This window comes from Cyphellophora attinorum, assembly GCF_001299255.1.
Source record: "Cyphellophora attinorum strain CBS 131958 chromosome Unknown Contig2, whole genome shotgun sequence".
NCBI classification, from domain to species: Eukaryota; Fungi; Ascomycota; class Eurotiomycetes; order Chaetothyriales; family Cyphellophoraceae; genus Cyphellophora; species Cyphellophora attinorum.
In genome coordinates this window covers 608590-630651 of record NW_017253230.1, presented here as the reverse complement: position 1 = coordinate 630651, position 22062 = coordinate 608590, and the positions used below count along the sequence as shown (strand labels likewise).

Here is a 22062-nt window from a genome sequence, read left to right as displayed (position 1 = left end):
CTGGATACTTAAATTTTCCATGTGCAAAGCATTAGACTCATGACATCGATCGCCGGTGGATGAGTCGTCTTTACCGCTGCTGTGCCACCGCATGCTAAGAGAGCTTCTTGTAAGCCTTTCGCTTGCTATGCCAGCAGCTCGATACCGACATGGACTGGCAGATCTGATTACTTTCGTCGGGTTTCTTGTTGATCGAAACCTCTCAGAAGACCGATCTGACAGCTGCCTTTGCCCAGCCACCAATGCCCTTCTTCTTGTTCTCGTCCTGAATCTCCGCGATGCTCTGGTGACGCTGCTGCTCAGTGACACCCTCGCCGCTGATCATCAGCGCCTGTCCCTCTCTCATGCCGGAGTAAATGTCGATGTCCTTGATCTTGACGTACAGTGGTCGGTGCGCCGGGAACTTGAACCAGGAGTAGATCTTCCAGCCGACGTACAGGAAGACGATGAACGGCGCAGCCAAGTAGCCTTGGAAGAAGGCCTCGGCATTGAGATAGGGGCCGCCAACTGGGTACAAGGAGATGTAGAAGTTTGCGACCAGGCAGAGGAAGTTCATGATCACACACACCCACGATCCCCAGATGCCGAAGGCAGCACGGAAGGGGATCTCGTCGAGACTGTGACCATTGTGTTTCCTATCATTGCCGTCAGAACTGAAGCGGGGAATCCATGCACAGAGGTAAACTTACCAGGCGGAACGGAAGCGAATGTGGGCGAGGGCAATGCTGCCGAAGACAAAGAAAGGCGTGATGCCAGAGAAAGCGAGTAGCCAATTGAAGATGTTGCCACCACCGCTGGTGTCCAAGTTAATGAATGCCAGGCATCCGAGAAGAAGCTGAAGCAGTGTAACGACCACAGGACGGCCCTTTCGGTCGACATATGCGAAGAGCTTAGGACCCATTCCTGTCAATCGTCAGTATGAACATCTTGTAAGCAATGATGCAGAGCCTACCGTTGGAAGCCAATGCCTGCATAGTCCGCGTGGAGCCGAAAGTGCATGAGTTTGCAACACTCATGACAGAGATCAGGATGACTGCATTGAAGATGGAAGGCAGGACCTTGACGCCAGCTAGCTGAATAGCAATGACGAATGGTGATCGTCGACTTGATGGCCCGTCCTGTGCGTATAGATCGCTGTTCGCAGGGACAATGAGACCAATGAGGAAGAGGTTGACAATATAGAAGATAGCGATACGCCAGACGACCTGGCGTGTGGCCTTCGGGATTTCTTTCCTGGGATCCTCGGCCTCAGCAGCGGCAAGACCCGTGAGTTCGGTGCCGCTGTAGGCGAAAGAAGCTGTGACGAACACAGCGCAGAAGCCGTGAAAGCCGTTGAGGAAAGCCGAGTAAGGCTCGTGCCTATGAGCGTCAGTATTTCATACCTGGCATCCGAACGTGACACAGGATGCTCACCAGTAGCGGGCGCCGATGTAGCCTCTGTCGTCAGAGGGCACGCCACCACAATCAACGATTATTCCGAAAATCATGAAGCCGGTACACGCGATGACCTTGAGCAAGCTGAGAGCAAATTCAACCTCGCCATAGCCCTTGATGCCGAAGAACTGGATGACGGTCAGGGCGAAGAGAAGAGGCACAATCCAGGCAGAATCGTTGATGTTCTCGCTTCCTGACCAGTAATGAATGATCTGGATCCTATCAGTACGCTGTAGCAAGGAGTTGAGCTCAGAACATACGTTGCAAGCCGCCGAGACTTCGAATGGGAGCACAAGCAGCCAACTCAGAGCGTATTCCCAACCGCATGCAAATCCCCACGAGGGGTCAATGAATCTGCAGATGTACATGGTGAAAGCGCCGTTGATCGGATACATCACGGTCAACTCTGCGAGTGCTTGCATCATGAGATAGCTGTGAAGTATTGTCAGCGTAACGAAATCGGTATATCGGTAACTTCGAGACGTACATCATGCCACCTATGAACCGGGTCAGTCACGTCAGCTTTTGTGGAAAGGCTTTTGTTACTCACCGATGATCATGAAGCCGAGAAGCACTGATGCAGGACCGCCGGCCTGGAAAGCATTGCCGGAACCGATGAATAGACCGGCACCAATCGCACCGCCACTGATTTCGAATGGTTAGCACTTGATCGTCGAGTATCCAACGACACCTGCCGTCTGGCATATACTCACATGGCAATCATCTGCATGTGACGACCCTTGAGCTCACGCGACAGCTGCTGCTGGTCGGCGTGCACCATTTCGACATCCTGCTGTTCGAGACTGAACTGCCGTCCGCGGGCATGTTCGCCGAGCCCAGCAGTCTCAACGACCTTCTTCTCGCCATGGTGCTCCTGGAGCGTAAGACTTTCGCGACGCGCACTCATGTTTGCGTTTAGGAGGCAGTTTTGGCAAAGAAAGTGCGCATGAGAGGATACCACCGGAAACTCAGCGATATATACATCACTGCTATCGCAAGAGTGTCCTTCCTTTCCGTTCGTAGAGGCGATTAGGCGAAGGCATGGGGTAAAGCTTGAGGAAGGCAAGCTCTAAGCTTGTACAGCTTGGGTTTGCTTGATAGCGAAGGAGGGCCAGGGTGTGAAGATTGTACCAATCATGTGGGGTGGCGTATCTATGAAGGAACTCAAGTCGCGTTCTAGAAGCAACATGATAGGTCTCATCGGTTGTGCTAGCCTTTTGTCGGTCATGAAGAGTGGTCGTGTGCATTTGTAAATCTACCAGACTATTGGCGCATCAGGCGAAATTGTCCTGGGTCGAGGCCGGGTGACGATCGGATTTGCTACGTCGTGGTAGTACAGCTTGCGTAGGCTCGAGTTTCTGATATCAATAGCCAATGAAGCACGGCGTCGCCGATAGGCTTTTTGGTATAGCAGCTTCCGGCGGTCGCTCATCGACCCTGACCTGGCGCCGACTCCGAGCAGTGGAGATTGTACACGTTGGAGGGTTACACTGTCGTTTGAACAGACTCATCAGAGTCTCGTGTGAGTTCTTCATGACTGGGGGCCGGAGTCAGGGCTATTGTCCTGCAGCTGGCTGCACAGTGCCGCTATGGCTAAGCTAGGTACTGAGTCAATCAAGCTGAAAGAGTATCTAGCTGCCAAGCTATTGGTGTAATCGATGGCATCACGTCGTCCGTTGCCGCCAAGGCGAACCGTCCCTAACCGAAGCCGCAACATTCAAGCGTCCCCAGACTTTTTGGGCAGTCCGTCGGAGAAGCCAAAGAACCTCAAACGATCAAGGCTTAACTTCACACAATCAGACTCAATGCTTTCCGAGATTGCCGCGTGAGTGTCTGGACAACAGTACTTACCTGCTTACCATCATGGTGCAGCGTTTGGAATCATGCCTTCCCTCGGTGGTAGCGATGACGTGGAGGAGCGACTGGAGGCTAGAGCAAAAGTCGAAGGAGCTTAAAGTCCCGCTGCAAGTACTTGCCAAAAGCGCACGAGTTTCTGCTCCAGAACATTGCATGCTAAACACCGCATGTCACGCCATGCGCCGTGGCCTCCCTCTCTCACACTGATCCCAACTTGACTACTTTCCGAACACCACTACTATCACTTCCAATTCCGCTCAACCAACCCTCCACATCGTCGACGCCCATACTGCCCCCAAAGTCCACCCGGTCGTCCAACCAAAGCACACTGACACTCCCTTGTTGCCCATCCATCACCACCGCTGCCTTTCTACTGTCCCCCGTCGGTCTCTCAAACCAATCACTATCCCCCACAGCCCCTTGCCCATGCCAAGTGCTTTTCATTTTTGCGTTTCCTGGATCCAGTACTTCCATAATGTCGAATTCCCCGCATCCGCTCTCCCAACACGAGCACTCCGCGTTGCCGTACTGCAGCGTCCGCGGGATCTCGGCGTTGAGGATCCACGCGGCGGGCATGTCGCTGTTCAAGCCGCCACGTTGGCCGCTAAGGGGCATAGAGAGCTCGAAGAGGAAGAGCTTGGAGGCTCCGCCGAAGCCGTGATGCGCGATGTTGCCTGGGCGGGAGTACGGGCAGGGGTCATCGGTGGTGCATGGCGCGTTTGTGAACAAGCTGATCTCGGTGTTGTCTGGGAGTAGGACGTCCGACAAGGGCTGTGCATTGGGTGAGCATTGTTGGCCGTCGGAGGCAAGGTACGATTGGGAGAGGCCGAATTTGTAGCCGAACGTGCCGCTACATGATGGGTCACCGTGGTTACCAAGGAATGCAATATTCTCGGTAGTATCAGGTGAGTCGGAGTTGTAGTAAGACTGACGGAGCCAGGTGCCGCCATCGCTGTTCGCTTCGGGTTCTTCAGCCGGAGAGGGCTCAGCGGGAGATGGCGGCGGATCCAGCGAGATGGTGCTCGTGACAATCGAAGGCTGAGCCTGAGCCTCAGGTTTGTCGTCAGAAGGCTCAGGCTTGTGGAAGGAATCCGGGTCTGCTCCCCTGTGCTCATCGCCGGCTGATGGTGGCGAGTTTGGCTGGGTCTCTGTTGCTGAGGGGGCGGATGTAGCGGCCGCCACTGCTGGACCACTGTATTGGTTTATCCAGCTGACGACTTTGCCATCCATAGTAACTGTCACCCAGTCGCCAACACCTCGCTCCTCAAGCATCTCGCTTGGTATCTGGTCGGCGTTCTCCACGCCAGCAACTGCAACAGCATCAGCCTCCGGCTCGACCCTGGTTTCTTCTGGCAACTGATGCAGAAAGTGATGAGTATGCCGCCTCCTGTGCGACACCGGACCACTCATATGGTGCCCGTCCGATCTTGGTCTCACAGGTCCAGCTTGACCAAGGGTATAAAATCCAAATTGCTTCAATCGCAATGGCCCACGGAAGTGCCAGCTGACTTCATCGTCCAGAGGCGCCAGTCCCCCCTTATAAGTCTGCCTTTGTGACGAGCAAGTTCCGGACTCGCTGTCCATGGCTGTGATTTTACTGTAGGCACCTGCCTGGCCGAAATTCGAATATGTGATTGCATTGGTCTGCTGGCAATACCAGTTGCCGTTCTCTTCGATGCACCCTTGGCTGTTCGCTGTGGATGCGATTGCAGGTGTCAGGGCGGCGGCTACCAAAGCCAGATGTCCGGTATTCGCCTTCATGCTCGGGGTCAGGGACACTGATATGAGTAGTGATCTGATACTTATTGGGCGATTCGACTTATACCTGCGGCCGAAGCCTTCTGAGTACCCTTTACCTTAGGTGTGCTTGTCCTACTATAGAGAAATGGCAAGCGACCGATGAGTGGCACCGATGCATCGCAACCACAGAGACTACTTATGCGTCGGTGGGAATGGAGAGGAGGCATTTTGTTTGCCCATTATTGTTGAGGCTATTGAGGTCGCAGCCATGACGCCTATTGAGCGGAGCACGCATTGACATGCCATCAAATAGCGCAATAGACCGCACCGTCACAATCGAATGTGCGTGTCAGTGCAGGTATGGAAGAGGCTGGGTTGAGAGAGCAAGCGCATCGAACGAAGAAGATTCAGGCAACACGACTAGGTGGGCGTCGCGTGGCGTAGTGAGGAATGCTCGGCGTTTCACCGCGACTTGATGATTCGAGTTGTGCTTTGGGCACTGGCTCACGTGCATCAGCGTAGAAGCGTCTGGCCGCTGTTGGGAAGCTGACAAAGTCGGCCTAGATCAAAGAACTGCAGCCAACATGCTCAGATGATTCTGCCTCGTATGCAATGAAGCGGACTACCTCAGTCGCGAATCTTGGTATCCTTGACTTTCGTCCAACCACTAGTCCCCTTCGGCCGTCCATTGAGTGGATCTACGGATGGAGCAGTGGACATGATACTTCGCGTGGCATCATAGTGACTCGCCTCAAGGTGTCTCGCTGGGATCAAGACTGCCTCGTCAAAGGTCTCACCACCATCAAAGATCTCATCCTCTTGCAAGACCTCCCACTCCGCATTCTTCATTTCGTTCTCGAGTATCTTGCGCAGAGGATCAGCAATCATGGTGTACTTCGACAGGCGCATCGATCGCATGTGAGCCATTCTTGCGGCAGCTGAAAGAGAGCTGTGTGCCGATGCATGAGAATATGCCCCCAATTGATTGACCTGCGCGTCCACAGGCGTGCTCGATCGTGAGCGCGGCGAGTCATGCGACTGTTTGGAGCTCTGTCGAGCCAACGCACGCCTGACAGCAGACGATTGAGGAGTCGCAAAGACTATCGCCCACAGACTTGCACCAAGGTTGCAGATCTCTGACCAGGTCTCGTTTCCAGTGGACAGACCTTGTGAGTGAGCTAGCCATGTAACGTCCCAAGCGAGAAGTGATACTGCTTCGACGAAGAATTTGAAAGCAGATGGGTCTTTCCTGGCCAAGTCAGTGACCAGCTCGTTTCGGTCGTCGGAGCCAATGAACAGTGGCCGTGACCGAGAAGCGCCTCGGTTTTCGCTATTCTTCGATACGTCCGTCATTGCCAGGTACGATCCGGAGCCTGGAAACTCGGGCTTAGTGGTGGCGTAGGATGTGGCAGGCGTGTTGATGGTAGCCAACGGGTAATTACGGTGCGGCAAGATAATCTCGGCAGGTAGGCGCAGCCCAAGGTAGAATGATACCAAGCAAACCAACCGTGAGACTGACGCCAGCATAGCTGTGAGCTCACTGCACCTCACTCCGTTGATAGACTTGAGGTCTGGTATAGGTGTTGTGCCGATGAAGTAGCGCAGAGATTGTGTCTGATTTGCGGATCTTGACTTTCCTTGCCGCAATCGCAGTATATTGGCAGCTTCGCGACATAGATATGCCCGTGTCTCAACAGCAGCAGCATGAATGGCGTCGAAGTTCTTCCTCCCGCGCGCCAGCTTCTCGCCGAACTTATCGGTCTCGCCCTTGTCCCTTCCAGCCAGTGTCCCTTTAGTCGTCTTCAAGGTCGATCTTCGCCTGGTCAGGTCGACTTTCCTGCGCTGAATCTCTGCTTTCAGGTCTTCTATCTCTTGCTTGACGGTCGATATGGAACCATGCCCATCGCCCAGCCGAGTACGAATGTCTGATGCTCTGGCTCGATCCGCTTCGATGGTCCAGACATTCTCGAGTCGCTTATCTGAACCTTTGCCGAGCGTGATAGACTCGATGCGAGAGCCTAAAGATCCTCTTTCGAGCAGAGTTTGCCCATGTTCCAGTCGCAAAGCGTACAGGGTGGTTCGAGCGCATGATGCGCAATTGACGCCCAAGTCTGTCAGTTCTTTGCCATTCCGGGCGCAGATATCGCATTCCATGGCTGTGTCCTGGACCATCAGTCGTTCGGCGACCCTGATTCTGACAGCCAGCGCCCACAGCTGCTACGACGAAGCGGGGAGAGTTGTCCAGATGAGGACATCGTGGCCAGAGATGGACCGCCGTTTGACGCCTAGCCTATCAACATGATTTGTCGTCAGACCACATCAGCATCGCGACGAGTGTGAACTGAGGAAAGGCTTCGTTGATGACATGGAGGATATTCAGAGAAGGCAACGATGACCACCTGATCGCCAGGCGCATCGATAAGACAGGTGGCGGTCGGCTACGGTGAGCCAGATAGGCCACATTGGCACTGGAGACGCGTCTGTGGCGCGGTGTAACTATTTACACTTTACGACTTTGGGCAGTCGCCGACTGACGTTCCTTGAGACTCGGGTAGGAGCACAGGAAATCGCACCTGCCTTTCCCTGGTGGACAATATGGCTTCGTTCCACAGTCCAGCAAAAGACGAGGAGTCAGACGACCTCGAAGACCTCATCAGCGACACTGAAGCCAACCATAATGACTACGATTTGAGTCCAGAAAAGCATACCACAGATCTGAATGACTTTCCAAGTGTCTCTGTGCTCAGTGATCGGACGAAAGCTCAGTCTGAGCCTCTGTCGCCTGGCAGAAACCGAAAGAGATCAAGTGACGAGGCATACCGGAGGTCACAGCCACCAAGCTTTAGCATACCAAGTACTACCCCTCGCCATCCGCCGCCCACGGTCTCCTTCCTCTCGCAGATTTCGTCCGAGGGCAGGAAGCCATCACAGAATCTGTTTGGCACGCGGGAAGGTAGCAGCAAATTACAGAGCGTTATGACGCCCGACAGTCCTCCACAGTCTCTTGTACCAACGCTCGACTCATCAGCTGAATCCGAGCCCGAGGCAGTAGAAATGGAGACTCGGACGCCAACGTTTGCAGAAGCTATTGCCTCAGTCCAGACCACCCTCGATGCCGATTTCGATGCATATGCAAAAGACTTGGAAGAAAGGGACTCAACGGGGGACTTGGAAGATCTTGACTGGAACCAACTTGAGGAGCGGTACATGAATGAGCTTCGCCCATTGACCCAGGCAGAGGAGTCTGTTCATGCAGAGATCGGAGACAGGATGAAAGTGAGCGTGCCACACCTGCTCTAGTCAAGCGAGACTGACTCACCGGGCAGCAATATCTGCTTTGGACCCAGGTTTCGAGCGAGAAAGAGAGCGAGCGTGCCTTCAAGAGGTACGTACAGATGCTGAACTATCAACATGCCACTGACACCTTCAGGTTACGAACACGATCAGCCTTCGTGCAAAATTCGGAACAGAACCTGGCCAAGAAACAACAGCACTGTAAGCTATCCTCGTTCCCCATCAACACTGACCTGGTCTTGACACTGCTTACAGATGGAAAGGTGCTCAACGCCTTCGAGACCGCCATGTCCCTGCTCCGAGCATGATCACGCAGATTGCGCTCGCCTTCTTCGAAGCGGGCATTTTCATGCGGGATATTCTCGACGAGTTCTTGGACGTGTTGACATCCTCAATTTAGGTGAGGGGCGGTCGCGGTGAAAGTGTGGGGTAGACGAGGCAACTTGAACGGGCAACCCTATCAAAAGCCGGTCGTGACTTTCACCACACCACACCTCAAGTCATCAGAGATGCTTGCCGGGACTCGGCGGAATTGTAAATGAGTAGTATACGAATAACGACCGATACAGATGGAACATGAGCTCGGGCAAGAACGCAGATAACGATCTGCTTGCTCGCCTCAACGCGTTGAAGAAATCGACCATAGCACTTGATACCCCGACGTAAGCAAATGAATCATTTACAACATTAGGCCATGCAACTGACCGGCACTCAGACTTGCCCCACCAAGGACACAGGTCAACAATGATATTCCCATCGATCCTTCAGCAGGCCGCGCGCTGCACGAGGCGCTCTCGGATCGCTTCAAGTTGCTGTCAGGAGGGGAACGAGCCCCCGTGAACGACAATGGGCGAATCAACAGCTTAGACGAAGGCGAAGCATTCCCTGGTGACAACGATGACAGGACGTTTGAGGAATTGCTCGCTGATCTAGGGCCTGCCGATCAGGTAAGCTCCCATACAAGCGTCTACTCTGGGAAGACGTCCACGCCAGCAACTTAAACTGACAGAAGTACACTAGTGGAACGTAGGCAAGACAGAGCAAGACGAAGTCAATGACCTACTTCGTTCTGCCGGCGCCGCGCTCAATAGCAAGCCCGCCCTGGAGACCATACCAGGGGAAGCAGAAGGTGCAGATTCTGCGGCCACGAAATTCGAGCACACTCTGCCCTCAGTGGACGTCACAGCCTTCCAGCCTGAACCCGACTCTGACGACGAAGATGGAGAATCGGCCTCGTCTCGACCTACCAAAACGAAACTCAATGCCACGATCAACGACGAGGCTGATGCCGTGCTCCAGCGACTCTTGGACGAAGTAAAGTACGAGGAGAAGCACGGTTCGACGCCTGATCAAGGTGACGAGGCGTCCTCGGCGCATGAGGACGACGAGACGACCGATGGCGACGAGAAAGCTTCTGACGGTGCTGGCAATGTGCGGCAAGGCAGAGATACTGGAGACACTGGCGCTGAATTACCTGGTCCGAAAGCAACGACTTCTAAAGCGGTCGCAGATCCCTTCGCCACCCTCTCCCTTCCCTCCGCACCAAAATCTGCACTTCCCTCCCTGCCCGTCAACAAGAGCCCCATCGGAGCTCTCAACACCGCCGACAGCGACCTAGCCTCCCGCTTCGCCTCCCTTTCCCTCCCAACTACGATCAACACGCCTTCACTGCCACCTGTTCCCACAACCACGACCAAAACACCCAAGACGAAGTTCCAGCCCACCGACGAAGAGATAGACACCTGGTGCAGCATCTGCCTCGACAACGCGACCCTCTCGTGTCTCGGCTGCGACGGCGAGTTGTACTGCACCAACTGCTGGCTCGAGGGTCATCGTGGAGAGGATGCGGGAATGGAAGAACGGGGCCACCGGGCTGTGCAATTCGGAGGGAAGAAGCAAGCGAAGAAGAAGGTTGCGATGGGAGCGTAGCATCGGTGAGAGAAGCGAGAGTATGGGTACACCACGTAGAAAAGAAGAAAGAAGCATTATTGAAGTGGCTCAAGCTTTTCTGATACATGTTATTATGGTCCGTTTCATATCTTCTTCTCTCTGTGCTCCGAATTATGTATGTACTTGTGTGATGGACCTAGGAAGCAGTAGGCATAGGTAGGTGGAGGGAAACGTCCCTTTCGCTCGCCAATCTGTCTCGTGAGCCCAGATATGTAATGCAATATATGTTATCTTCTCCTTCTCCTGTGGTGTACAGGACCAGTTGCGCGGCCTCAGTATGATCAGATAAACGCAATGGGATGGGTATGTCGTCGTCAACTTCGTTTCCAAACACAAAACAGAACAGCTACTTCAGATTAGTCTGGACGGGCTCAACTGCCAGTGCGTCAGTCTGCGCAGAGCGTCGTTCAACGCAACCTCGAGCCTACCCCACCAACACTATCACTCCCCCTTGACCCTCTCTGACTATCAAAGTCGAATCGCTCGAACTCGTTCAGACTGCTAACGTCGGACTTGGCGTCAATGTCCTCGTATTCCGCCAGATCCGAGATCTCGCTCTTCTGATCGTCGTCTCTATCGTCGGACCGGCTGATTGGGCCGTTCCGACTCGCCGGTAGCGGACGTGTGTGCGGCAAGCCAGAGTATACTGAGCTGGTCGGCGAGTCGGTATTGGAGTTTATGTTCGACGGGAGGTTGCCGAAGTAGTTCCACTGAGGCTTCTTCTCGTCGCGGGGTGAGTCGGAGGGGATGAGTTGGGAGTATGTGGCTGGAGGCGGGAGTTTGGGTGAGGGGTTGGTGGTCGAGGTCGCGGCGGGAGATTGGCCTGGGGCGGAGTGGGCGGTGTTGAGGGGCATGAGGGGCGAGCTCATGCCTCCTCGTGGTGAGTCTTGACCGGACTTCTTGAATCCGAGTGGTTTCGAGAAGTCGCGGGTTGTGGTCGTTGCTTGTTGTGGTTGTGAATGGGTCAGATTGTTGGGGCCTGGTGATGTAGGTTTCGAGGTGTTGAAGCCGAGTCTGCTGGAATTGGCGAGACGCGCGATTCGCATATTCTCTTCGGTCAGGAAGGACTCTTCTGGCGATCGTGGTGAAGGGGAGCGCGACTTGTCTTTTGTGAGAGCGACAGCTGCTAAGCCGAGACCGGCGGCTTGTGGGTCAAGAGCGGACGTATTGATGGGCGGTGGCTTGTTACTACCGTCTCGCGAGTGGGAGATCTTTGGTGGACTGCCGCCGAACGTGGCCACCGCGCCGATGTTGGGTGTGTCTTTCACAATAGGAGAGTATTGTGATATTGGTGAGGCGCCATTGAAGGCACCGGGTGGTGGTTGAGAGAGTGCTGGTGGAGCATTAGACCTGTTGATCCCCATCGTCGGTGAAGGTGCTCTCATCTTTCCCGGCCCTGGAGGAGTAGGGGCCGCTCGAGGCTGGGAGTGAGGTGGTGGACCTCGCATCGGTCCAGAGCCCATGGAAGGCGATGCGTGATTACGCATTATTGGACTAGGACCAATATCTTGTGGCGGCGGCGGGCCACGTGGACCTCTGTAGCCAGAAGGCGGAGGGCCACGATTGCCAGGCGAGCTGTTGCTCCTGTTCCGACTCTGGTGCTCCCCTCTCGAAGGCGGTGGTCGGTTCTTGGCGGTGTTGGGTCGAGGTCCGCTGAAATTCTGCTGGCCATGGTCTCCCGTGCCACTGAATGGCATATTTGGACTTCTTGTCCGAGGATCGTTCTGTCGTCGGTCGTAGTCGTCAGCACGAGCCATACCAATAGCTTCGTACGAGTCTCGCGGTCCTGAGTCGGCCATAGTCTGAGGCAGCGACAGTTCTGTGACCTTCACATCAGCCGTGGCCTTTTCGGCTGCTGTCGCTGTTGGAGGTCCAGATCTGCTGCTGTTTGACCTGCTGTTTAGCTTTTCGCCTTTGCCGGCCATGGCGAAGTCTGTATTTTGTAGCTCTTTGCGATGCCGCCTCCTCATCCAGAACCAGAAGCCGCCGAAGGAAGCGAGTAGGACGACTACCACCGGCACAACGATCGCGGGTATCAATGTTCCAAGGTTGGCACCACCCCCAGAGGAGGACTCGGACGGGCTCGAGGACGTGGCTGCGGTCTTTGATGCGTTCGCGGCAGCTCGTGAAGCAGACTCTGAGGATAGAATTGAGGTGTATTGCGCGCCATCGGTAATAGGAATTTCGCCCGTCGAGAGTATCGTCGTAGGTTGGCCATTTACCGTAGAAGTGATCGCAAAGACGCCAGTGGCTGTGGTGAAGGTCTCGACGGCCGATGCAGTGACGATGTCGCCATCAATCGAGGTGTCTAAGGAGGGCCTTGGGATACTGCCAGTAATGTCTGGATTGTCGATTCGGCTGCCTACATCCTGCCGCCGTCTATGTTGGTGTATTGCCATGTTGTCGGCCCCCCAATCCAGCGCCCTTCTCGACCGCTGTTCTGGCGAAAGGACCAAAGCTGTCTCAATACTGCCGGAGAGAGAAAGGAAGAACGGTTCTGGAAGAGTGGAGGCTCGTGCGTGAAGACGAGGCTTGAGCGCTCTCCAGTGCTCCTGAATTGGGACGCCGCTTTGTCTCCGTTGCTGGTTGGGCAAGAAAGGTGGATTGCCCGACTTTCCGACCGCCCCAACTCTGTATGGTAACGGGCATGGGGCAGCAATCAAGAGATCTTCGGCTAGCTTTTGCGCGATGGAATATGGGAAATTGGATCTATTCAACGGGCTTGGGGAAGTATTCAAAAATTCAACGATGGATTTGGCTCCTGCTTCCTTCGACAGAAATCGCGGAAGTACGAAAGCTCTGAGCGAGTGAAACACATCTTTGAGACAGCATGCGGTAGACACCGCGTGCTGGAGGCATCGAAGCCAGAAGAATTGTCCCTGTCGTGCTCATCCTAGCTTGACGTGTTTCGGAAATGAGGATATATGGCGAATACAGTTTAGCGTTAAGAGATCAGGGGCTCAACTCAACCAAAGCTCTCGGCAGGCGACCTACCTGTACCTCATCTCTTTTCCGACTGCGTACGACGTGACCAGCCAAAAGTGAATGCATCGGTAGCATTCGCGCGATGACATCGGCGCACAAGATCACCTGTCGGAGTCACGGTCGCTCAACCGTAACGACGGTGAACCGACATGCGGAAATCACGTCTTGCTCGAGCATCTTGGGCCTCGCCGGCCTTTGAACGATCTGGACGCGGGCGGCACATGGAACTGTGGGCCGACCCTGACCTTGTAGAAAGCTTTAGACCCTCGATACTTTTGTTCCCTTGAACTACAATCGGCTGTCTTGATGAATTTTGCAAGGCGACGCAAGCCGGTATAGCCTCCAAAATTCTGCCCCACGAAGCCAGAGGGAACCTTGGAAGGCAACACGGCCCTCAATCCGAAGGAGATTCAGGCACGTTGAGGTACGGATGGCTGTGGGGTAGTCGCGTGCAATTTAACGCGGCAGGCCCAGCGGCGCAGAATTGCTAACGGCGTTGTGTTGTGTCATGGTCAGCTTTGCAGTTGCCCGTTATCAGTCTGAGCTTGAGATACTCGAGTCACATGTGTGATGAGGCAACTTCGAAGACGCATCGCACCCGCCGGAGCTGCAGACTGCGGGGCTCGGTCTAGGCGCCGTTGGGCCAGAGTTCTTACGGGCTCGGCTTATCACCACGTTTCTCACACATGATGCGACGTCCTATTCGCTGCTCTTCCTCTAAGGCTGACCAATCTGTAGTGTCGCTCAAGTTCCTGTAAGCGCCCGCTCACTCTTCCAAGCGACTACTGCGACCACACAAGATGGTGCTGGACCCTTCAGGCAGACTGCGGTCTTCTGTCTCTTGTTGTCACGACACGGTGGACGAGCTTGTCGGAAACAGCGACAATAACGACTGAGCAACAGGCGAACTGGCGGTCGCCGTCGTATTAATCACTTTCGCTGCTTAAGACGGCTTCGTACCCGGATCTCATCGGGCAACGCTGTTTGCGACGAAGCGCACAGCTACAAAATCATGGCTCGGAAACGATCATCTTGGTTTCTCTCGAAAAGATGGCGGCCGAATAAATGGGTGTATTATATCTTGGTCGGGGTTGAACTTGGATTGACTATCGCCTTGCTGGCACTGTTCGGCATTGCGGCGCCGGACACGTATCGAACGAAGCTTTGGCAGGACGGAGCCGACAATGGCTTCAACAGCAGTCCCTTGACGGGTCTATACGCTGCGGCCAACTACCAAAGCTACAGTACACCTATGGTGTGGTCTAAATTGTGAGTCTTGAACTTCTGCATAAATCTTACTTCGCATGCTGATAGAATCCAGTATCACGAATTACAATCTTGTGATCGTTGTGCTCAGCGTGTTTCTATTACTCGTCAAGTCAATCATGTACATGCTCAACGTCTTTCCGCCAATTCTGTCTGCACTCCTCCATGCTGCTCTGGTCGCCTTATACACTACATCGGTATATTATCAGGCATCTTCGGACAAGTCAGACCCCGAGCATCCACAAAACGGACCTCCCTGGTATATCACAAAATCGTGCTCTGTCGCTCACGATCCCAACAATGTGCATTACTGCACCCAGGCCAAGGCAGCGTTCGCTGCTACCACCACACTGCTTGGGATCTTCGTTACCTACTTGGGCCTGTCGATATACTCGGCTTTGCCCAGCAAGGCTCATCGCGAGGAAGTCGCAGCTGAGCGGAAAGAGCGGGACGAGAAGTATGCTCGACTTGAGGCAGCCCATGAAGAGGCCAAGGCCGCTCAGCCACATGCGTATGGCATGCCTCCCGAAACGCCAGGCCTACAGAGCGGGATGAATCCAGTCACACCACGTACGCATGCGTTTCAGAAGCTTGATGGTGTCCCAGTTGGGCCTGCGCCCAAGTCGAAGAAGATGGCGCCATTGAGAACACACTTCAGCAGTCCCAATCGACCTGTAAGCCCCAGAGAAAGCATCATCTCCCAAGGTGGCATGCGAAGTCCAGGGAATGCGAGCTTTAAGGAGAGGGCGGCTGCCCAGGCGCAGTCAGCAGTCGGTGCCGGCGACAGTGCTACCAGCCCTCAAAGTCAGGCTGTCCCTCAACCAGGAGAGCCAATGTACTTCCCACCTCCACCAAAGAAGTCCGACAAGGGAAAGAAGAAATGAGGATTTTATCCAGCAGCCTGACCAGAACCGTCCATATTGTGTAGCAAGCAAGCGATAATGCCATTCAATGATTTGAACATATCTTCTTCTCCTCTCCGAAGCACTGCTCTCCTCACAGTGGCTCCTACATGATATATAGCGTATGGATTCACCTATTGATGTAGACCCACCGACTCACTACTTCACCTTTTTAAGATGACTGATACCATTCAAGGCGCGGATATTTTGTCCGCTACAGTGAAGCTACAGTGAACTCTTGGCACTAATCGCGGGGAGGCCAAAACCTGGAGAAAAACTTTCTGCGTTCAATTACGATGGACGTTTTACTAATTTCACAACTCGGCGCACTCTTGCTGATCTTAAAGCCGGCAAGATGTCTGTCCTGGAGGTCATGGACATTGACTCCGACGACGATGACTATGAGCGCGTCGAGCTCCCGTCCGACTCCGAGACCAATTCCTCGAAATCTTCCAAGCTCAAGAGCTCGTCGGTCAAGACTCCTCCTACGCCAGCCACGTCAACGAGTACTCCGTATTGTCGCGAGAAGCGTCTAGTCTGTCCTTACGAAGGCTGCGATAAAGCATTCAATCGTCCAGGTAAGTCCGTCGACAGCTACCAACAAACGATCCATCGCAGTCCTTGCAGCCCTTGAGCAATTTCGAGCACTCAGACCTAACTTTGAGCTCAGTTCGTCTCGAAGAGCACAAGCGATCGCATACCAATGAGCGACCATTCGAATGTACGGTCGAAGACTGCGACAAAGCCTACCTAAAGAATAGCCACCTGAAGGCGCACATGAAGTCTGCGCATTCCGACATCCGTGACTACCAATGTTCCCACCCAGGATGTGGCAGGTCCTTCGTCACGGCATCGAAGCTCAAGACCCACGAAGCCACGCACGTCGACCCCAAGAAGTACGTCTGTCGCGGCCATCCTCCGTGCAACCAAGTCTTCCGCAAGAAGGAGACATTGGCCCGCCACATCTTGTCCGTCCACGAGAACAAGAAGCCGTTCCCATGCACGCACATCGACTCCATGACCGGCAACGTCTGTTCTCAGGCTTTTGATACAAATCAAAAGCTTCTACAGCACGTGCGTCAGATGCACGACGCAACACGCTTCTCGTGCAGCGACTGTAGTGCTCACAATACGCGCATCGAGACTGATCCCTACCTCGACGAACAACAGAAAGCCACCAATGTCAAGCAGGCCTACTTCTCCACCTATGCCGAGCTGCAGTTCCACAATGCGGTTGAACACCCTCCAACATGTTTCCTGTGCTCGACTCCATTCAACACTCAACGCGAGCTAACTCGTCATAACGAGCTGGTACACGGCATCGTCAACCCGAATGCGACCAAAGGAAGCGTGACTTGTACCTGGCCAGGTTGCGGACGAACGTTCTCAAAGCAGGGCAACCTCAACGTGCACATCAAGACTGCCCACGAGAACCGTCGCGACTTCGCTTGTGGTCTAACGAAGGTCGAGCTAGTAGATGATCAATCATTTACTGGATGTGGCCGAACTTTCACAAGCAAGTCTGCGCTCGTCGATCACATTCGTGCTATTCATCTTGGCATTGAGTCGACCCAGGCCAAGAAGCGTCGACTCCAGAATGAAGCAGATGGTCCGAAGCAAAAGAAGGCTCGCAGCGACAAAGGTGTGCGTAGACAACCTGCGATTGCTGATGCTGCATCCAACATCAATCGCTATCCATTTCAAGAAGTCGACCTCGACGCTCAACCTGATTGGCAGTCGGAGCTAGGTGATGAGCAGGAGGAGCTTGATGGCAATACCACCATGGTCGGCAGCATGCTCTACGATCCTCGCGGTGCCTATCACTACTCTTCTGGCCAGCGAACTCCAATAGAGCGAGAAACGATCAGCGAGAACGGCGACCTCCCGCTCTTCGACTTTCCTCAATTCCCAGCTGCGCAAGACGCTGACGACTTCATTTTGCACGGTTACACTCCAGCTCGTTCCGAGAAAGACAACGAGTATGGACCACTCTTTCGCAATGCATTTGACATGGAGCCCGAGATGTCTGATGCACTTGATCCAGAGTTTCTTCGTCCCAAATTCTCCGGTCAGCACAATCCGTTCGACGACAGCATCTAAGATGGTCTCCGGAACTTCGACCCGCACTTTGTGGAAGCACCACTCTTTTTTGGCGATCAGGACCGCATGCTCGGCCTGATTTTAGCGTTGGCGCACGGATGAGAAAAGTCTCGTTGACTGCACGGACGTGCAAGTGGTCCAATATTCACGAGAGACATGAATGATTACCGAGAACAATGATACCCCGTCGAGCAGGACTCCCCACGCTTTGGTGGGTGAGCACTCGAGCACGTTTTGTTTGCGACACAGCAGGGATGGGGATGCATCTTCAGAACATAGATGCTATGGACACGATGAGCTGACCAAAGGAAGTCCTGGTCAACGATACTTCACTCGCGGTCCGAGAAGTAGTGTACATACCTAGGCAGTGGAAGCAAATGAACAAGTCCCATGCATTAGATGAATAAAGAGCTTTCCGTCATCAAAGTCCCTTCTTCGGGCGAGCCTGCACTGGGCCTGAGCGTGACCCGCCCCCGATGTTCGTTGTGATCGGCCTGTGGTGAAGAGACAGTCGTCCCTTTCACTCAGCGCTGCCGGAGATAGCGTTTGCAATAGCCGGACAGCCCAATGCGGCTTCCCGAGGCCGCCACTCCGTCACTCGTCACTAACTCAAAGGACACGTTGAAGCAAGTTCCCTGCATTCTGCGCGTGTGCTCAAACTCACGCCACGAATTCCGTCAAATGATTTTTGTTCTTTGCGCACATCACCTTGGCCTGCAGATGTAGAACCGTTGACAATGCCAGCACGCGCGAGGATGAGATGGACGGCCTATGCCGGGACGTCGACGGCCCTGGCAGCCTTCGTCGTCGTCAAGGCGCTGGCGCAACGTCCTAATTTCTACTCTGCCGCCGTGTACCTCTCCCAGTCCTCAGCGAATCTTATGATACTTAGCAACTTCGTCTTCGCCGCAGCGAGCTCCTTCCTCTTCGGCCTCCAAAAACTCCTCTACGGACAACTACGGCCGATCGAGATCGAGCAACTGTACGAACGGGCTTGGTTTGCAGTGACGGAAACATGTCTCGCCATGACCATCTTCCGAGGGGAACTCGGTCCGTGGTTCATGGTCCTGTTCTTCTCGTTATTGGCGAGTAAGGTCTGGGGCTGGATCGGCGAAGGAAGAGTCGAGATTCTCGAACAACAACCTCCACGAAATCCCAAGCTGTTTCACGCAAGACTGGCTACTAGTCTTACGCTGGGCTGCACATTCAATGCTTTGATGCTGCGGTATATTGTGCTGCAGGTCATAGGCAAAGCGCAGCCGGACATGATGGTCATGTTTGGATTCGAGTTTGCGATATTGCTCGTGATCAGTGTTAGCACAAGCGTGCGGTACGCAATCTCATTATTCGAGATAGGCATACTCAAGGAGCAGAGGAGACTTCGAGGAGCAGAAATGCGCACAGAACGTGTCACAAAAGCGAAGCGCGATTTGGACGAGGCCCAGCAGAGAGCTGCACAATCCGCAGAGCCTGCGGAACAGGCCCCAGGCACACTCACTGTTGACGCTGCACGCCAAGCACTGGAGCGCGCCGAGCGGCCAGTTGACGACAATGAGGTTGAGGTGGAGGGTTGGGAGAACAAGGGCAGATGGGTCTTCTATCTGGATTTGGCGACCGACTTCCTCAAACTTGTCATCTACTTGTCCTTTTTCTTTATTCTACTCGTCTTTTACGGCCTTCCCATCCATATTATGCGGGATGTCTTCCTTACGACACGATCATTCTTCAAGCGGATTGCGGATTTCCTGAAGTACAGAACGGCGACGCGGGACATGAACGAGAGATATCCCGATGCAACAGCAGCCGAGATTCAGAGCGAAGATGTGTGCATAATATGCAGAGAGGAGATGCGACCATATCAGCCACCGGCGCCTGGTCAACCACAACATGGTCCTGCCGTGGAGCGGATGAGGCCGAAAAAGCTGCCATGTGGACATATCCTGCATTTCACATGCTTGAGAAGCTGGCTCGAAAGACAGCAGGTGTGTCCGACTTGCCGGAGATCTGTGGTCCCGACTGCAGCAGGAGGTGTCGCAGCGCCTGGTCAGGCTGGAGGAGTTGGAAACCAGCAAGGACAGCATCCAGCTGGAGACCGACCAGGACCCAGGATATTCCAGTTTGGCCCACTCAGGATAGGAGTCGGCGCAGCACGAGGAAACAATATGTTCGAAGAGCTCCAGCACCAACTTGAGCATGGCCGCGCCGCACCTGCCGCTCAAGGCAATCAGAATGGTCCACAACAGTACGGTATCGGTATTCGATGGGATGGTCGAGCTCAGCGCCGCCGGCATCGGAGTCCAGGTACGATGCGTGAACAGCTCGACAGTATGCGGAATCAACTGCAACAAGAGCTGGTCGCTCTCGACCACAATACGAGGGAGTATGCTGTCTTGCAGACCATGAACAACGAGTTGGAGCGACTCAGAGCTGCACGCAATGCTGTTGCCGGCGGTCAGCCACCACAGCCCGATGCAACCGGCATTCCTCCGTTGCCACCAGTGCACGGAGGACCTGTGACGAATGCACAATTCCTGCACACAGGGCCAGCGGCTCGTGTGGTTCCGGCAGGAAGTGCTCAGCTACCGGAGGGCTTGGTCCTGCCAGAGGGCTGGTCAATGATGCCTCTCGAACCTGTCGCTGTCCCTGGCGTGCCTCCTGTCGGAGTGCCACCAGCACCTGGAGGGCAGCAGCCGTCAATGCTAGACGATGTTCGGAACATGTTCACCATGCCCAATCAGCCTCCAGCACCTGGTGCAGACGCCGCTACTGGCTCGAATGCTCCTGCTGCCTCGAATGCTAATGCTGCTGCGGATTCCGCTGGTAGAGCAGACGCTACTGATACGTCGAATGCCAGCAACGCAGAGGCTGGTAGGACTGACGCGGCTGGTGCGACGGATGCTAGCTGAGTTGCAGATCTTGTACTTAGGCACCATTACGAGCATACTCTAGTCAAGTAGCACGACCCGTTCGTTTTTGAGAGCATCGCATAGCAAGCATTGGGTTCGCGTTGTAGACCAAATTTGATGACTCTTTGGCCCATCAGTAGTGTTCCTGGTAGATTCTGCATGATATTGATCTCCCGCAACGCAAATGTCACCTTCGAGACATTGGCATGAGTGATCTCTAGTGTCAACACCTTGGGCACGCAACAAGAGCCACCGAATCCAATTGCTTATTACGAGGTTCCGGCACCTGCAAGCCTGGAGCTCCACAACTTAGGGACGGCTCCTGCCGCCTGGGACCTGCATGTTGGAGACATTCTTCTGAAACAAAGCCAAAACATTTCCATTCTTTGCCCGCCCTCCTCCTGTCCACTCATGCACTTGAATCAGGCACTCAGCCACCGCCTGAACGACGTTCACTTATCCGCACGACTCAATCGCTGGTCGTTCACTTCTGCACCACCTTCGCAATCAGAAAGCACCTCCCTCGTCGACAACATTCGTCCTCTTTCTCCCTTCTCGAACATCACAAACACTCCCTCCGCCACCCATCAACCCAGCCACCATGGCTCTCACAATCCGCGCCAACGACGACGATATAGTCTGCGGCGGCTACTACTGCTATTCATACACGTCCTGGCTGATCAAGTGGATCGTCTTCGGCGTCATCATCGCCTCAATCATCGCTTTCTGCCTCATCGGCTACATCCATGCCAGGCGGCGGATGAAGAAGGGGCTGGCGCCGCTGGGGTATCATCGCGTATGTTTGCCCATTCCTACATAGAAACATCCCAACAAAGCACCATACTAACAACGTACTCAGTGGCTGATTCCACGCCGATCCCGCATGGCCTTCCACAACGCCCACCCCGAACTCCCCAACCCGTTCATGCTCGCACAGCAGAGGAGGTGGTACACGCCAGGATACGGCATGCACACGTACGCTCCGACAAATGCGCAAGGTGGTTACTATGGGCCACCGCCGCCGCAGTATGGGACGCCAGAGTGGCTGCCTGCATATCAGCCTGCGGCTGGCTCTGGTGCTGGTGGGATGAATGCTGCGAAGACGGATCCGAATCAGGTGTTTGTGGCTGGGCAAGGGCAAGGGCAAGGGGCGGGCAGTGGCCAGGGCCAGCAGCCGCAACCGCCGCGGCAAGGTCCTGTGTAGATTACCGGACATGCCTCGGACGGATCATTCATGACGGTTGAAATTCTCGTACAGGGTGATCCCCGTGGAGAATGGCGTTGACTGCATTGAGACCCGGCTCGGGCATGAAATATCATTACAGCATGGCGTTGATTGACTCGAGAAGCGGATAGGGCATCAGAAATCATTATTGCGTAGCATAGCGTATCGACAGCGAGACAGTGAGAAATCATGTCTCATCGTTTGAGGCAATGTTCATCTTGGCCCGACTCAGCGCACATATTGGCCGACGCGATAGACGAGCCCTTCCGTGTCCGCCGTGTCGTCTTGTGGCTTCTTGTACGCTCGGCTCTCTACTTCTCCCCTCCACCTGCAAATTATGGGCCAACTCTTATCAGCCTGCCACAAAGAATGCGGTACACGTCTCTCCAGAACCTTCTTACAT

The 22062-nt window shown here is 54.4% G+C and overlaps 9 protein-coding genes across 9 annotated transcripts; 5 read left to right on the top strand and 4 right to left on the bottom strand.

The window, feature by feature from the left end:
* Window positions 1-202: 202 nt before the first annotated feature.
* Window positions 203-2341, bottom strand: AB675_2540 (putative amino-acid permease; the record flags this gene model as incomplete). The annotated part of the gene is made up of 8 exons (XM_018142519.1): window positions 203-635; window positions 690-903; window positions 953-1359; window positions 1414-1646; window positions 1695-1866; window positions 1922-1931; window positions 1985-2079; window positions 2148-2341. The coding sequence occupies 8 exons, from the start codon at window positions 2339-2341 to the stop codon at window positions 203-205; spliced, it is 1758 nt and encodes a 585-aa protein (XP_018005113.1).
* A 1148-nt stretch (window positions 2342-3489) lies between these two features.
* Window positions 3490-5052, bottom strand: AB675_2539 (Protein TOS1; the record flags this gene model as incomplete). Its single annotated transcript, XM_018142517.1, has 1 exon — window positions 3490-5052. One exon carries the CDS (start codon window positions 5050-5052, stop codon window positions 3490-3492), a length of 1563 nt encoding a protein of 520 aa, XP_018005126.1.
* A 606-nt stretch (window positions 5053-5658) lies between these two features.
* Window positions 5659-7185, bottom strand: AB675_2538 (uncharacterized protein; the record flags this gene model as incomplete). The annotated part of the gene is made up of 1 exon (XM_018142516.1): window positions 5659-7185. One exon carries the CDS (start codon window positions 7183-7185, stop codon window positions 5659-5661), a length of 1527 nt encoding a protein of 508 aa, XP_018004890.1.
* A 441-nt stretch (window positions 7186-7626) lies between these two features.
* AB675_2537 (uncharacterized protein) lies at window positions 7627-8725 on the top strand (the record flags this gene model as incomplete). The annotated part of the gene is made up of 4 exons (XM_018142515.1): window positions 7627-8307; window positions 8358-8416; window positions 8462-8526; window positions 8589-8725. 4 exons carry the CDS (start codon window positions 7627-7629, stop codon window positions 8723-8725), a joined length of 942 nt encoding a protein of 313 aa, XP_018005277.1.
* Window positions 8726-8901: 176 nt separating this feature from the next.
* Window positions 8902-10254, top strand: AB675_2536 (uncharacterized protein; the record flags this gene model as incomplete). The annotated part of the gene is made up of 3 exons (XM_018142514.1): window positions 8902-8987; window positions 9041-9272; window positions 9346-10254. The coding sequence occupies 3 exons, from the start codon at window positions 8902-8904 to the stop codon at window positions 10252-10254; spliced, it is 1227 nt and encodes a 408-aa protein (XP_018005313.1).
* A 428-nt stretch (window positions 10255-10682) lies between these two features.
* AB675_2535 (uncharacterized protein) lies at window positions 10683-12674 on the bottom strand (the record flags this gene model as incomplete). Its single annotated transcript, XM_018142513.1, has 1 exon — window positions 10683-12674. The coding sequence occupies one exon, from the start codon at window positions 12672-12674 to the stop codon at window positions 10683-10685; it is 1992 nt and encodes a 663-aa protein (XP_018004830.1).
* Window positions 12675-14272: 1598 nt separating this feature from the next.
* Window positions 14273-15410, top strand: AB675_2534 (uncharacterized protein; the record flags this gene model as incomplete). Its single annotated transcript, XM_018142512.1, has 2 exons — window positions 14273-14529; window positions 14582-15410. The coding sequence occupies 2 exons, from the start codon at window positions 14273-14275 to the stop codon at window positions 15408-15410; spliced, it is 1086 nt and encodes a 361-aa protein (XP_018005185.1).
* A 373-nt stretch (window positions 15411-15783) lies between these two features.
* On the top strand, window positions 15784-17528 carry AB675_2533 (Transcription factor IIIA; the record flags this gene model as incomplete). Its single annotated transcript, XM_018142511.1, has 2 exons — window positions 15784-16006; window positions 16099-17528. 2 exons carry the CDS (start codon window positions 15784-15786, stop codon window positions 17526-17528), a joined length of 1653 nt encoding a protein of 550 aa, XP_018004905.1.
* Window positions 17529-18265: 737 nt separating this feature from the next.
* Window positions 18266-21638, top strand: AB675_2532 (E3 ubiquitin-protein ligase HRD1; the record flags this gene model as incomplete). Its single annotated transcript, XM_018142510.1, has 3 exons — window positions 18266-20279; window positions 21031-21230; window positions 21294-21638. 3 exons carry the CDS (start codon window positions 18266-18268, stop codon window positions 21636-21638), a joined length of 2559 nt encoding a protein of 852 aa, XP_018005315.1.
* Window positions 21639-22062: the final 424 nt, after the last annotated feature.